Here is a 15,249-nt window from a genome sequence, read left to right on the forward strand (position 1 = left end):
TACGCAAGTACTATTTTTTTTCTCCAGTCTCACCCCCAAATTTTCTGTTTTCCTAGTGGTAGCCATTACAACCATTCAGTCAACAAGTGTTTGTTGAAGACTATTAAAAGAATAAGGAATAGAGCTTGTAAGTAGAGCACTGACTGTTTATGTTAATGCCAGTAGGTCAGCGCTGGGAACCAACACCCTGTAATTTTCATGATCAAACCTCCTCCAATGTATAGAACTATGAAAGGGTATTTCTCTCCTTATCTGCCATTATGCTATTTACTCGACTGAACTTAATCTCAGCACGCATATCTCCGTTTCCATCCTAGCGGATTGAATTACTGGAGGATCTTCTCGGAAGATTCGTTCATTTCTTTGTTCAACAAATAATTGTCTACTAATTTCCAGGCATTTGTGGGCATCTGTTCTTTGTGCTGCACTAAGGACATGGGGGAGAAGCCACCGGCCCTGTTCTCTAGGAGCTCGTAGTCTAACGGGAGGAATAAATAAGCGGAAACTTTGAACGAGGGGTCCTAGTGGAATTGGCGTTGAGTTGAGACTGACAAGAATGGGGCAGATTGTGCCAGGTAAGGGGCGAGGAAAGCCTGAAGAGCCCTGGTCACAGCAGTATGTGCAGAGCACAAGTGAGAATATGACACACGCGGGAACTGGAATTAACTGTGACACCGCTGAATATAGAGTGCAGGGAAGCAGGTGCTGAAAGGTGGAGATGAAGGGCCTTATTTGACATGCTGAGGAGTCTGGTGGCAGATTGGAAGGCAGTAGGGAGCAACTGAAAGACAAGCCCGAGTGTGATCAGATGGGATTAAGCACATCACAGTCCCCCTGACAGCCCTGTGGGGAGTGGGCCGGAGGGAGATGAGACAAGAGCAAAGTCAGGACCCCCGTGGTCCCAGACCTCCCTGTAGAGGCGACAACACTGTGGGACAGGGCACAGGAACTGGCTGCAGTGAATTAAGGGCCTTGTGGGGAGGGGGAAGGGGGAGAGACAGAGGGACGTGATGGTGGTAAGCACCACTTCTAAGAGGTTTATTTATAAAGACAACGCCAGCATTGTCTTCATAAATAAACACCCTACTGAACTCATTTTATAATTTGGTAATTTAAAGAATGAGCAATTTTACACCAGCAGAGCTATGAGTGTTTAAATCATTAGGTGAAATTAGAAAACGATGCCTATCAATTTCATAAAATTCCATAATGTTCTGAGATGTCTACAGTCTTTCCCCATAGTTCATGCTCGGACCTTGTTTTTGTTTCTGTCAACCACCCGTTCTAAGTTACGCACACCGGCCAGTCCTCAAGCTTGTGTTTCATCACTGCCCAGCACATCGCATTGGCAGCATTTGCCTTCTCTGTGCTGATGTACACGGACTGTCCTGATGGAACAGCCCGTCTTTAGTATTCTCAGTATTAGCGGTTTTTCATTACAGTCCAGTTGACTATTGATGCAACCATTATTTATAAACGGAAAAACAAAACAAAAAGATGACCACCTCCCTATTGATGTTTAGGCTCAATGAATATATGTCTTCTGCCATTAAGGGTGCTAGGAGTCCAGATATGGAATAAGTGATGAAACTGTATCTACATTTATGTTTTTTAAAAATTTTTGTTTATATTAATAAGAAAAATTGGATACTAACACTGGTTATTTTAGGGTGCTACATATAAAGGCAAGTTTTCTAAGCTTTTCCACTTGTCCAACTTTTTATAAAGTGGTTACAACACTCTCATAATACAAAGTAATTAAAATTACAATATAATTTTATATCATTGCTACTGCTTGAGAGCAAGGATATAAAACAATTTGTGTGGAAACATTGCATTATTTGAAGTCAGTTGAGAATATTTTTCTCCAAAAATATAGGTGTTCATTCAGTCTCTGTCCCTCCCCAATCCATAACAGATTTAAGTTAAAATTTTTTCCAAAAACGACGATTTTGTCTGCTTTAAAGATTCTGAAATTCTTGGATACACTTTGCCTTTCAAACCATCTTAAGATTTTTAACAGGCTCTTGAGGCATTTTCTGAAATCATAAGAAGGTGCAGCCTCAAGCCGGATAATTGAATTCTTCCTACCCCTTTCTGCCAAATAGTGGATTACATGTTCTTTTATCCGGAAAAATTGCCAATTCCTCCTTCTCCCTCTTGTAGATGGTGAGCCACCTTCTCCTCGGGTTCCCTGCTCTCAGAACACAAATGCAGCACCTCTTTTAGGGCTTACCTCAGTTTTGTGAGAACGGAGGTACTATCCCCATTCGCAGATAACACAAGTTTTGTCCTCGTCAACATGCTGACCCTTTCTGTCGTCGTTTTCGAGTGATTTTAGGCAGGAGCTGGTGGAAGATGTAGGTACTGCATGCCTGGAGGGTGGGATCCTTATTTGACTCCTGCCTTTTTCCTTGCAGGCGGCAGGCAGGCCCAACAGCTAGTCTTTTACCAGTTTCTTATTGAGCTTCTTTTGAGTTATCTTCTCATTTTGAAGGTGTCCCTGCCTTCCTCATCTTGCAGGTATTTTGATTTAAGGAAGCCCCTTCAAAATTCCATTTCGATGTTGACTGTACCCCTTGTGGCCATAACAGGTGTGGAGATTTTGTGAGCAATCGGAAAAACTGTCCTTGGGATTTTCAGCTAATGCTTGTTGTTTTACATGTAGAGATAAACTTAAAAAGATGACGAGGGGGAGAATAAAGAACACGGGTTTTCTGTGTTAACCAAAGAAAGCGAACATTTTAACTGCAGATAGCAGAATCTGTTTTAAATGTTTATGGGAGGGTAGCAGACAATCTTATTTTTCTGCACTTGGCCAGCATAGTCTAGTGAATGGCAGACTGATTCTCAAGCCACGGGTAGGAGCATAGAGCCACCTGAACCACTTGTCCAGGCCATCACTTCCTGTTTCCCCTTCTTGTTTCAGTGCGTGGACCTGAGCTGTAATGAGCTAAGCGAAGTCACTTTACCAGAAAACCTGCCTCCAAAACTACAAGAACTAGACCTGACTGGAAACCCCCGACTTGCCCTTGATCACAAAACCCTGGAATTGCTGAAGTAAGTATTTCGTGATGCCCTGCAGCCCTGTCCACATTCACTGACAACGCGATTTGTAACTTAGTGAAAACATTAAACAGTATGAAGTGCCCGGTGGCTTCTTAGCTGTATCTACACACATTTGGAGCGATTTGTGAGTCCATAGTTCACCAGAATGCAGGGCCAAAAACAATTTCAAATAGTTGGATACTCACGTGTCCTTTCAGAAAGTCTTTGAGGAAGTATCCAGGCAAAAAGAGAATGAGAATAATGAATACAAAGTGGGGGGGGGGGGGTGGATATAAAGAAAAACGCGGAGGAGAGCCATGAATAACTAAGACATAAACTTACATCTCAGTTACTGAGGATATGGTGTGATGCTTAATGCAAATGTTAGCAAAGGATTGAAAGAGATGCACGATGTGGGAAAAACTAACACTCTGGTAAAATCCAGATGGTTTAAACAAAACTGGGAGTGTGGGATAGTTAGATCCTGCTAAGTTACCGTGTTTGGGGAAAGAATTCATTGATATGGTGTCATTCTTGATGTCGATAAAGAATTGCAGGTTGAAGTTCACTGGGTAAAACATTAAAGGAGGAAACCTCATTAGAAAAAAACCGTCTTTAAAAATTTCTTCTCACACAACTCTAAATGTCTGTCAAGAGAATTGTGCTTCATAATTGAATATTATATAGCCATTAAATTTTTTTTTTTTCAATGTTTATTTATTTTTGGGACAGAGAGAGACAGAGCATGAACGGGGGAGGGGCAGAGAGAGAGGGAGACAAAGAATCGGAAACAGGCTCCAGGCTCTGAGCCATCAGCTCAGAGCCCGACACGGGGCTCGAACTCACGGACCGCGAGATCGTGACCTGGCTGAAGTCGGACGCTTAACCGACTGCGCCACCCAGGCGCCCCTATATAGCCATTAAAAACAATGCTGTAGGGGTCCCTGGATGGCTCAGTCAGTTGAGCGTCTGACTCTTGATTTTGGCTCAGGTCATGATCTCACGCTTCATGGGTTCGAGCCCCACGTCAGACTCTGCTGACACCTCAGAGCCTGGAGCTCCCTTCAGATTCTGTGTCTCCCCTCTCTGCCCCTCCCCCATCCATGCATGCATGTGCACCCTCTCTTCTCTCAAAATAATACACTTAAAATGATGTAGAGTTAAAGATCCCTACGTATGAAGTTCAATGAGAAGAATATTTACAAAATATTTGTATGGTATGTTCCCACTTTTTCCAAAATAAATTTGTGTGCATGTGTACACCTAGAAAATGCCTGCAAGGATATAAAAATGTTAAAATAGTGTTATTCTCTGGATGATAGGATTATGGATGGTCATCATTACCTTTAAACTTTTCTGAATTTTCTTGCAGCCAGCTTAAGTCTTGGACACTGACACACGTTAGTCATTGTGTTTGCCTTCTATGCTTAAGCCCTGTTGTGCTGTCTCCTGCTAAAAGTCCTCTTCCGTTGTCTCAGAACAAAACTGAAAAGGAGGAGAATTTTAAAAGAGCAGTCATTAATATTATCCTAGGTGTTTACTGCCAGCTAAAATCTGAATATCGCTCGAGGCGATTCCTGGATGGAATTGGCCTAGTTAGTACCTGTTTGTTTCAGGTACTTAATTGATTTCAATCTATAATTGAGGAGTACTGCCTAAGCAGAGTGTCCTAGGAGAGCTGCAGGGGGTCTAGGCGCTCTGTACTTTTTCTCAGTGGAGCCTTGGCCCAAATCCTTGAGTCTGTCCAGACCTCAGCTTTCTCCTCCATATGATGAGGAGGAAGTCCTAAGGGACTTCTAGAGCTAAGAGTACCTGGATTATCAAAATATATTTTCATCTTAATGCAGCTAGCTTTTGAGTATTTTTATAAATATATGAAATTTTGTATAAAACAATTATATCAAAATTAAGTTGAATTTGTATTACACACCAAAATAAATTAAAGCTAAATTAAAGAACTCTATAAAATGAAATAATTTCTAAAAGTAAGAAAAAAAATCACATGAATATATTCACAAGCCAGAAAACATCTTTTTCTGTCCAAAAGTGGGAGGTGGGGGCGGGAGGGTGGGATCGCAAAAGTAGAAATCAATATATATATAATTGGTTTTGATATTTCTAAGTATTTAAAAATACTTTGTATACACAAAAGTTTGAAATCTCTTTCCAGAAAAAAAACCAAGAGTAAATCTAAAAGGCAAATGACAAACTAAGAAGAAACAGTGGCAAAAAAAAAAAAAAACCAGGAAAAATACAAGCATTAATATTCTTGTTAAAAAATGTTCTTATAAGAAAAGTACTCGAACAGCAAATAAGTGAAGGCGGTTAACATTTCACGAAAGAAGTACAGATAGTTGTATGAAAATGTCATGTTCAAACTTACTAGTATATCAAGGAAATATTAATACTCCCCCCCTCAAATTCGTGCTGCTGGAGTACTGTAAATTGAACATAACTTTTCTTAAAAGCTATGGACTCTGTGTATCAAGCCTTTAAAAATCTTCATATACTTAGATCAAGGTTTTCTATGGCAAAATTCATTCTAAAAAATAATCAGAAATGTGGTATTCATTTTAGGCACAGAGGTGATCATCAATCTAATTATATTTAAGATGAATATAACGTGACATGGGAAAATGTTCATGACGTAATTAGAAAAAAGATGCAAAACCACATATTTATGATTACCCCACTATTATCCGTAAGAAAAATCTATTTATTAACGTCTCTGCAATGGACATGTTACTAGACTGGCCTGAGCTACTACAAAGCATCAGATGTGTGTTCTAAGATTAAAAAAAAAAAAAAAAAAAGACACAGGCTCCTGGGTGACTCGGTTGTCAGACTCTTAATTTCGGCTTCTTAGGTCATGACCTCGCAGTTCGTGGGATCAAGCCCCGCATCAGGCCTTGCGCTGAGAGCTCAGAGTCTGCTTGGGATTCTCTCTCTCTCCCTCTGCCCCTTCCTCACTCGTGCTCACTCACTCTCAAGCTACAAAAAATAAATTTAAAAAAATTTAAAAATTTTAAAAAGTAACAGACAATGAAATCACAGTTGTTTTTTTTTTTTTTAATTTTTTTTTTTCAACGTTTATTTTATTTTTGGGACAGAGAGAGACAGAGCATGAACGGGGGAGGGGCAGAGAGAGAGGGAGACACAGAATCGGAGACAGGCTCCAGGCTCCGAGCCATCAGCCCAGAGCCTGACGCGGGGCTTGAACTCACGGACCGCGAGATCGTGACCTGGCTGAAGTCGGACGCTTAACCGACTGCGCCACCCAGGCGCCCCCACAGTTTTTCTTTTAAAGAATTATTTTGAGAGAGAGTTCTCGTGGGGGGGGGGGGGGAGGGGCAGAGAGAGAGAAAACCCCAAGCAGGCTCCCTGCTGTCAGCGCAGAGCCTAACACAGGCTCCACCCCAGGAACTGTGAGATCATGACGTGAGCCGAAATCAAGAGTGGGACACTTAATCGCCTGAGCCACCCAGGGGCCCACATAACACTTTTATGTAAAAATGATGCCTTCTGTTTCACAGCTGGGAGGCTGTGGCTTCTTAGTAACTTGGAAGAGCTTCCGTATCTACTGTATTTCTTGTGCTGTTGGAGGGATGGCCTGTTTATTCTGTGTGAGACAGGGTAAGGGCACAGGCTGACGCTTCTGCGTGACTGTGACTGAGCTCCGGCTCGCATGTTCTCTCAGACTCCTCGGAAGATGTGCAAGAGTCAGCGTTCAGGTCGTTTCGGACAGCTGCTCAGCCACACTATCAGCTGGGCAGAGAACGAGAAACCCCTGCTTCACTGGGAAGCTTTTGGGGGGCGGGGGGTAGTTCAAGGATTGTTTTTTTTCCCGTTCATACTCAGGCTAGGGGAAAAAAAATAGCATACTCAGGCCGGGAAGTGGCATTATTTCTTTGAAGGCTCTGTGTTCTATAATAAAAAGCATAACTGTCTTTAGAAATGAGCCTTCAGTTTTTCTCTGGAGTTCAGAAAGGCAGCAGAGATGCAGTGAAACCCTTAGTTATGCCTTATTAAGAAACCCTTTGCATGTGCTTACCGTTTTGCATGGATGAAATCTGCTAGCAGGGTCCCATGAACAGCAGATAACAGCAGACTCATTCAATGCCCCTCTTTTCTTGGTAGGAATGACAACTTCTGAAAAGAGGATAAATAGCCCTGCTGTAAAATAAGGTATTAATCTCATTTCAGGATTTTCTGTTGGTGCTTTTTTGGCTTTTGAGGATAAAGGGAAGAGCGAATGTTTGCTGCCAATTGAGAGTAGAAACTTTTCTTTTAAGAAATATTTTTAAATTTCAAAGAAACCGCCACCAGCTATTTCTAAAATCAAAGTGAATGCAATTAGATATAGATTTCCTTCTTAAAGTTGAAGGGTTGTATTTTGGAGTTAATGAATGCCAACAGATAAATTCTTGGGGTCATGACAAAAGTGTTTGTGTTAAGAGACGGCACACGTGATTTTTCTCTTAAGTAATAGAGGGAGAAAACTAGTAGCAACTTATAAGTGGGATTAAGTTCACCATGTGGTAGCCAGCCTTTTTCAAAACCTATTTCACATCTGCAGAATTTCCTGTTTGGGGGCACAGAATGCTTTCTAGTAGGGTGGACTTTAAAAACCCCATTCAAGAGTTTACGCTTTTAGTATTTCAGTCTTGGGTCCTGTTGGGCCAGTTGTGGCAAGGGAGATGACTTCTCTCCCAGTTTAAATCCACACAGTTCATGTGTGATTTGTTGAAATACCCCTTTCATAATTTTATGGTTATTAGTCTTAGCATGAATGGCCGGGCGATGAGGAAAGAACCGGAAGCTTCGGGGATGGCAAGTCCTCAGTATTTGTGAAACCTCTGAAGGGGCGAAATGGGCAGACACTGGATTTGAGGATGAATGTTGCAGAATTTGCTCACAGCATTCAAATACAGTATAACTGTGGCTTAGATTTCATACTTTTCAAATCTGGTGTTCACGTTGTAAGAATACACCCGACGTAATGTTTTCTTTTCTCATGCCGAGGTTGAGAGGGGTCCTTCTCGCTCCTGGGAGACAGCCGCCATCTAGGGCGATGTGTGAAGGTCTCTGATAACCACCCTAGGACGCTGACGAAAATGAGTTTTCAGGCTCTGTCTATATAACTCTCCTTTGCTTTCGCTTTGTTGAGTAGCTAGTTCTTCTGGCTGATAAGAGATTGTTCAGACACATTAAACACAGGAGTGGTAAGTACCTGGCGCTTAGCAGACAAAGGGAGCAATTCACACATTATTTGGTTCTAACGATTCCCGTCTCTTCCTTTTCTCCTTAGTAACATCCGCTGTTTCAAGATTGATCAGCCTTCAGCAGGAGATGGATCTGGAGCCCCAGCTGTATGGAGCCACGGCTACACCGAAGCTTCAGGAGTGAAAAACAAGTGGGTGAAACTCCGGAGTGAGAACCACCTCCCCCCACCTCCTTTCTTTAGGGGGGAAGATGCCCGGTGCTAGCACACACTTTCCTCGGGTAACGTTTACTTGAACAGGATTCCCCAAAGCGAGGCCACCTCATGACTTACATTTGAACACTAGGTTAAGCCTTGCTTGGCATCGCATACTCTTCTCTTTGTGAGATGTTGCTAGGATACGGCGTAACTGACACATCATGTCTGTGTGAGACTCCAGTGTTTGGAGAAGACGTGAGTATTGAAATGCATGCCTGCCCTTTTGAAAAGCCTCTTTATCTTTCTCTGAAGCCTGTTTGCCAAGCAAAACAGGGGCTAGTATTAAAGGAGAAGTAGCCTTGATTGTCCGTATTCAGTCACTTCCGGTATTGATTAGTCAGGGTTCTAAGAAGCTAGTTTTTACAATCTAAATTATCCTGGAAGGAGTTTCATGTTCATTCCCTGTGACATCACCTGCTGGTCTGTCCACCGGGACTTGTCCGTCTCAGTTTCTTTTCCTTCCTTGTCCTACATGCAAATATTGATTTTCCTGAGAATTGTAATCAAGCTCTTCAGGCTTGCTTGCTTTTTATGAAGAGGTATTAATAATTAGTACCAGAAAAGGAAACAATCCTATAAATTAGAATAGTCGTAATTAGCTAAGGTATCAGAACACAAAATATTGGGAACAGGGAAAGAACCAAGTGGAACACGATTCAGTACTACCTAAATTAGTTAGTATTCAACCCTGGGTTCACATCAGAATCAGGTAAGGAACTTTAAAAAAAATAATCTTCAATCAAGCCCAGTATTTCAGAATGTTTTAAAATCTCCCCCAGGTGATTTTAATGTGCATCCAGGAATGGGAACCACTGACTAGCTGAATACCTTTCATGGAAAATAAAAGGTACAATTGTGGTTGCCATGCGGACTGCTTTCTTCTTTTTTGAGATAGAAAGTAGAATCAATTCAAGTTCTGGATCTGACACATTGATCCTTTCTTCTTTCCCTAAGGGTGTGCCCTGGCTTTGTGCGGTCCAGAGAATAGGTAGTCCCCATCTCGACGCCTCTGTTCCATTTGCCCGATAAAGGTTGTGCCCGAGCTTTGGTTGTCGTATTCGTTCTGTGTATTTTGCACTGTATTATCGTTGTATTTGGGGGAGAAATTAGTATATTCTTTTAAAGCACCCAGAGTTCCTTTCTAGAGATCTTTTTAACTTAGAAGACCTTATGTCGTGGTTATAATCGAGTGTTCTAATTCTAGACCGCTGTGTGAAACCAAAGATTGGTTTTGAAACATCTCTGGATATTAAAACTATCTACTCATATGTTATAATGAAGAAAGGAACCAACTAGGGTTTTTTTTCCTGCATAATTCCCCCTTCCACGTTACTTTTATTTTTTTTTTTTTTTTTTTTTTTTTTTTTTTATTTTTATTTTTGGGACAGAGAGAGACAGAGCATGAACGGGGGAGGGGCAGAGAGAGAGGGAGACACAGAATCGGAAACAGGCTCCAGGCTCTGAGCCATCAGCCCAGAGCCCGACGCGGGGCTCGAACTCACGGACCGCGAGATCGTGACCTGGCTGAAGTCGGACGCTTAACCGACTGCGCCACCCAGGCGCCCCTCCACGTTACTTTTAAATATGTTGTTATATTGAAGTATAACATAGGTGCAGAAAAGTGAATAAGCATACAACTCTGGGAATGGTCCTCAAGTGAATACATCTGCAGACCACCATCTAGATTAAAAAATACAATGTTACCGGCACCTCAGAAGTCCTTGTCACCCCTGGTCCTCCCTTCATTTGCCCTGCTCTTTTACCCTTTGGTTTTGCCAGAAGTCTCTCAAGCCTTTTGTTTTTGTTTTTGTTTTCTAAATGTAAAGAGGTCATGTAGGGGCACCAGGGTGGCTCAGTCGGTTAAATGTCCAACTCTTGATTTCAGCTCAGGTCATGATTTCACGGTTTCCTGTGTTTGAGCCCCGTGTCAGGCTCTGCACTGGCCTTGGGGAGCCTGCTTGGATTCTCTAACACTCTCCCTCTCTGCCCCTCCTCCACATGTGTGTGTGCATACATGTGCACACTGTCTCTCAAACTTAAAAAAAAAAAAAAAAAGATAAAGTGGTCGTGTAAACAAGGAGCTTGCTGCTTGCCATCTTGAAGGAAGGAGAGGAGCTGTCCCTGCCTCCCAATCTCAGATGTCTGTTCTCTTTTCTCCCTCCCCAAGGGGTGCAGTGTTGCCTCCCTATCAGGTCATTTCAGATCCTTTGGGGAAACCCAAGCAGGAGCTACAACTGGGTAATTTAGATTCTTTCTCAGACTAAAGAACAAACAGGAAACCTCAGTAGAAGAGAATCACTACTCTATTTTTGAAAGATTTTTTTTATGCACCCCCATTGTGAGTAGCAAGGGGAGCTTACAGAAGGAAGATGGAATTAATGAGTATTAAATTTCACTTTGCTTCAAATAGCCATATAACTTAGGATGACTTATTAACAAATGGAGGCAAGGATTACAAAGTGCTAAGAGCCAGGCTACCTGGCTTTGAACCTGGGCTTCCTACTTTTCTGCTGTGTGACCTTGGCCAGTTATGCAACCCTCTTTGGCTAAATTTCCTCAACTATCAAGTGGCACTAGAAATCCTACCTGTCCAGGGCACCTGGGTGGCTCAGTCAGTTGAGCGTCCGACTTCAGCTCAGGTCATGATCTCACAGCTTGTGAATTCAAGCCCTGCGTCAGGCTCTGTGCTGACAGCTCAGAGCCTGGAGCCTGCTTTGGATCCTGTGTCTCCCTCTCTCTCTGCCCCTAACCCACTCGCATTCTGTCTCTGTCTCTCTCAAAAATAAACATTTAAAAAAATTTTTTTTAAATCCTACCTGTACTCATAGGGTTATTGTAAGGATCCCGGGTCACACATGTGTGAAGTACTTGGAACAACGTCTGCCATATGGTAAACCCTATTTAAGGGTGAGCTATGCTTAAGGATAATGGTTATTACTGCTATTCATCTCCTAACTCCTTGAGAGCTGGGATTATCTTTTCGGGTTCAGATCTCTGTCTAGCCATCATTCGTATCAGGTGCTTAAATGTTTGTTATTATCTGGAGAGTAAGAAGTTACCTATATTCAGTAAACTTCACCCTGGTAGGAGCATAGCTCTGCAGGTGCTGATGAACGTCATTATGTAACCACCACAGTCAGGGTACAGGGCCGGTCCATCACACCCAGAATTCTCCTGTGCCCCTGTGTTGTCATCCTTCTGCTCACCCCAGCCCTTGGCACCTCTTGGCCTCTTTTTGTTGCCTTGGTTTTGTCTTTCCTAGAATGTTGTATAGATGGAATTACAGAGAATACTGCCCCATGCTCCTTTCATTCATAGTTTATTCACCATTTGAAACAGATTTAGGATATCTCAGGTTTTTAGCAAATACAAGTATAAATGCTAGAAAGAGTTCCATATAGGTTTTTGTATGAACATTATGTTTTCTCTTGTGTAAATACCTACAAGTAGGATTATATATTTAATTTTGTAAGACTGCCCAATTCCTTTTGATAATGGCTGTACCCTTTTGTATTCCCAGCTGCAATGTGTGAGAATTCTAGTTGCACATCCTCACCGGTGCTTCCTGGTATCAGGTGGTGGTGGCAGTGTTGGCCATTCTAACAGTGATATCTCGTTGTGGTTTAATTTTGCCTTTCATGATGACTAATGATATTAATCATCTTTCCATGTGTTTATCACCCATCCATTTTGGTGAGAATGTATTCTTTCACATTAAATAGAGCTGAATGTATTCCTGTAGACACCCTTTATCAAGTTAAGAAAATTCTCTTCTAATCATAGTTTGCTAAGAGTTTTTATAATGGGTATCAAATTTTGTCATGGGCTTTTCCTGCATTCAGTTGAGATTATCATATTTTTGTTCCTTCATCTGTTGATATGGTAAGTTACACTGATTTTTGAATGTTGAATCAGCGTTGCATTCCCAGGATAAATTCTACTTGATCATGACATATTACCCTTTTTATATGCTGCTGGATTCAATTTTCTGGTAATGTGTTGCTCATGTCTATATTCATGATGGATATTAATTAGCATGTAGTTTTCTTGTGATGTCTTTGACTTTGGTGTCAGGGTAATGCTGGCCTCATAGAATGAATTGAGGAGTGTTTCTTCTTCTTTAGTTTTCTTGAACAGTTTGTACAGAATTAGTATTTCTTCCTTAAATGTTTGGTAGAATTTACCAATAAAAGCCATCTGTGCTTGGAATTTTCTTTGGTTTTTAACTACACATTCTGTTTCTTTGCTATGGGATTATCTATTTCTTCACGAATGCACTTTGGTAATTTGTGTCTCTTGAGGAATTTATCTCTTTCATCTAGGTTTCAAATTTATTGTCATAAACTTGTTAATATTATCCTTTAAAATCTGTAGGATCTGTAGTAATGGCACTCGCTCTCTCCTCGTGATATTGGTAATTTGTCCTTTTATATATGTTTGGTTTAAGATTTATTAATTTTATTGATATTCTCAAAAAAAAAACCATATTTTGGCCTCATTGATTTGTCTCTATTGCTTTTGTGTTCTAGTTCATTGACTTCTTGTTTTTATCTTCTTTTTGTTTTGCTCTCACTTTTCTAATTTCTTAACGTGGAAGCTTAGGTCATTGATTTGAGCTTAGAACATCTAATATAAGCATTTAGAGCTGTAAATTTGCTTCTAAGCAATTCTCCAATGTGATTGAAGAATGCACTTTGTTTTGTTGTTGTTGTTGTTGTTGTAATATTTATTCATTTTTGAGAGTGAGAGAGACAGAGCATGAGCGGGGGAGGAGCACAGAGAGAGGGAGACACAGAATCTGAGGCAGGCTCCAAGCTATCAGAACAGAGCCCAACGCAGGGCTTGAACTCACGGACTGTGAGATCATGACCTGAGCCAAAGTCAGATGCTTAACCTACTGAGCCACCCAGGTGCCCCGAGAATGCACTTTGAATGACTTGAATCCTTTAAATTTATTGGGACATGTTAGTGGCCTAGAATATGGTCTACACTGGTAAATATTCTCTGCATTTGAAAAAATGAGTATTCTGCTGTTGTTTGGGGTGGGGTGTCCGTTAGGTCAAGTTGGTTGATACTGTTGTTGAGGTCTTGAATCTCCATACTGATTATCTACTTCTTCTGTCAATGGCTGAGAGACCGTAATTATGGGCTTGTCTGTGTCTCCTAGTTTTATCAGTTTTGCTTCATGCATTTCAAAGTGGTATTAAGTGCATAAACATTTGAAATGTCATAGCTTTGTGATGAATGCACTGATCCTTTTCATTATGAAATGACTATTTCTGTAATCTTTGTTCTGAATTATACTTTGATATTAATGTAACTACTCCAGCTTTTTTTTTGATTGGTGTTAGCATAGTAGGTCTTTTACCTTTTTAACCTATTTGTCTTTTTATAAAATTCAGTTAGATCTTGCTTTTTTTTTTAATCCAGTCTGACTTTCTTTTGGCATAGTGTTTAGACCACTTTTATATTTAATGAAATTGATACGGTTAAATCGTATCAGTTTTACAGATCATTTTAAATGATCTTTATCATTTGTTCATTGTTTTCTATTTGTCTCTTCTGTTCTTCTTTATCTCTCTTCATTCTTTTGGACTATTTATGATTCGATTTTGTTTAGTGTTTGTAGTAAAACCTTTAACTTCTTATTTGAAGGTAAACTGTAATACTTCACCTATCAGAACCTTTCAGTGTGTGCTTCCATTTCCCTTCTCCTGGTCTTTGTGCTGTTGTCATGTTTTACTTCTGTTATAAACCCCAAAATACATGGTTATAATTTGTAAATAGTCATTTTTAAAGCAGTGTTTCTCAACTTCAGTACTGTTGACGTTTTGAGCCAGATAATTCTTGATAGTTGGTGGGCAGGGGAGGGAGGTGTTTCTGTGCACATTACAGGGTGTTTGGCAGCGCCCCTGGCCTCTACCCGCTAAGTGCCAACAGCACCGTCGGTCGCGCTCCCAGCTGCGACCGTCAAAGATGTCTCCCCGGGGGTAATTGCCCCCATTGAGAACCACTCTTCTAAAACGATCTTTAAATAAGTTTTATATTTACTCATCTATTTGTCATTTCTTGTACACTTCATTCTTTTATGTAGATTCAGATTTCCATCTGGTATTTCCTTCTGCTTCATGTATTCCTTTTGTATTTCTTCTACTGCCAGTCTTTTTTGTGTGAAATTGTGCATCTGAAAAGGTCTTTCTTGCACCTTAACTTTTGAAAGCAATTTTCACTGGTTTAGAAATCCAGGTTGACAGCTTTTTTCAAGCAGTACTTTAAAAATGTTGTTCTGCTGTCTTTGCGTTGTTTCTGTAAGTCTGCTGTCATCAAGGTCTTTGTTCCTCCACCCTACTTGCCGCCTTTATTCCTGATTTTCAGCAATTGTTACACTTTCCTTTCATTTTCTTTTGTTTGCTATTTGTTGAGTTTCTTGTATCTACAGGTTTACAGTTTTCATCAGATTTGAAATCTTTTCAACCATTAACTTCTTCAAAAGTTTTTCCTGTCTCTGCTCTGTTGAAGACTTCGGTTCCCTGTGCTTGAGGTTACCCGCACTCACTAATGCCCTGAATTTTTATTTGTCGGCCAGTCTTTTTCCCTCTGGGTTTCATTTTGAAGAGTCTGTGGGCCACGGTTAAGTTACCTGGAAACAATGGGATTTGGGTGCGAGACTCTGCAGGCCTCCAGAGCAGGCTCTGCCCGAGGCCCTAACCACCCCCCCCCCC

At 41.0% G+C, this 15,249-nt stretch overlaps 1 protein-coding gene and 1 long non-coding RNA gene across 2 annotated transcripts in view; one reads left to right on the forward strand and one right to left on the reverse strand.

The window, feature by feature from the left end:
- The window catches only part of PHLPP1 (PH domain and leucine rich repeat protein phosphatase 1), a 214,642-nt gene that overhangs the window by 193,006 nt on the left and 6,387 nt on the right, over positions 1–15,249 (forward strand). The window contains exons 13-14 of the mRNA XM_086683168.1: positions 2,930–3,060; positions 8,357–8,461. Coding sequence (XP_086539294.1) covers positions 2,930–3,060; positions 8,357–8,461 — 236 coding nt within the window. The remainder of the gene's footprint in view (positions 1–2,929; positions 3,061–8,356; positions 8,462–15,249) is intronic.
- Positions 1–15,249, reverse strand: part of LOC147575670 (uncharacterized) — a 57,002-nt gene that overhangs the window by 2,775 nt on the left and 38,978 nt on the right. Inside the window, exons 2-3 of the long non-coding RNA XR_015242615.1 lie at positions 7,100–7,197; positions 4,393–4,533 (exon numbers count right to left, since the gene is read on the reverse strand). This is a non-coding gene — a long non-coding RNA (uncharacterized LOC147575670). The remainder of the gene's footprint in view (positions 1–4,392; positions 4,534–7,099; positions 7,198–15,249) is intronic.

This window comes from Puma concolor, chromosome D3 (assembly GCF_028749965.1).
Source record: "Puma concolor isolate L17-30 chromosome D3, mPumCon1.1.hap2, whole genome shotgun sequence".
Classification (NCBI taxonomy): domain Eukaryota; kingdom Metazoa; phylum Chordata; class Mammalia; order Carnivora; family Felidae; genus Puma; species Puma concolor.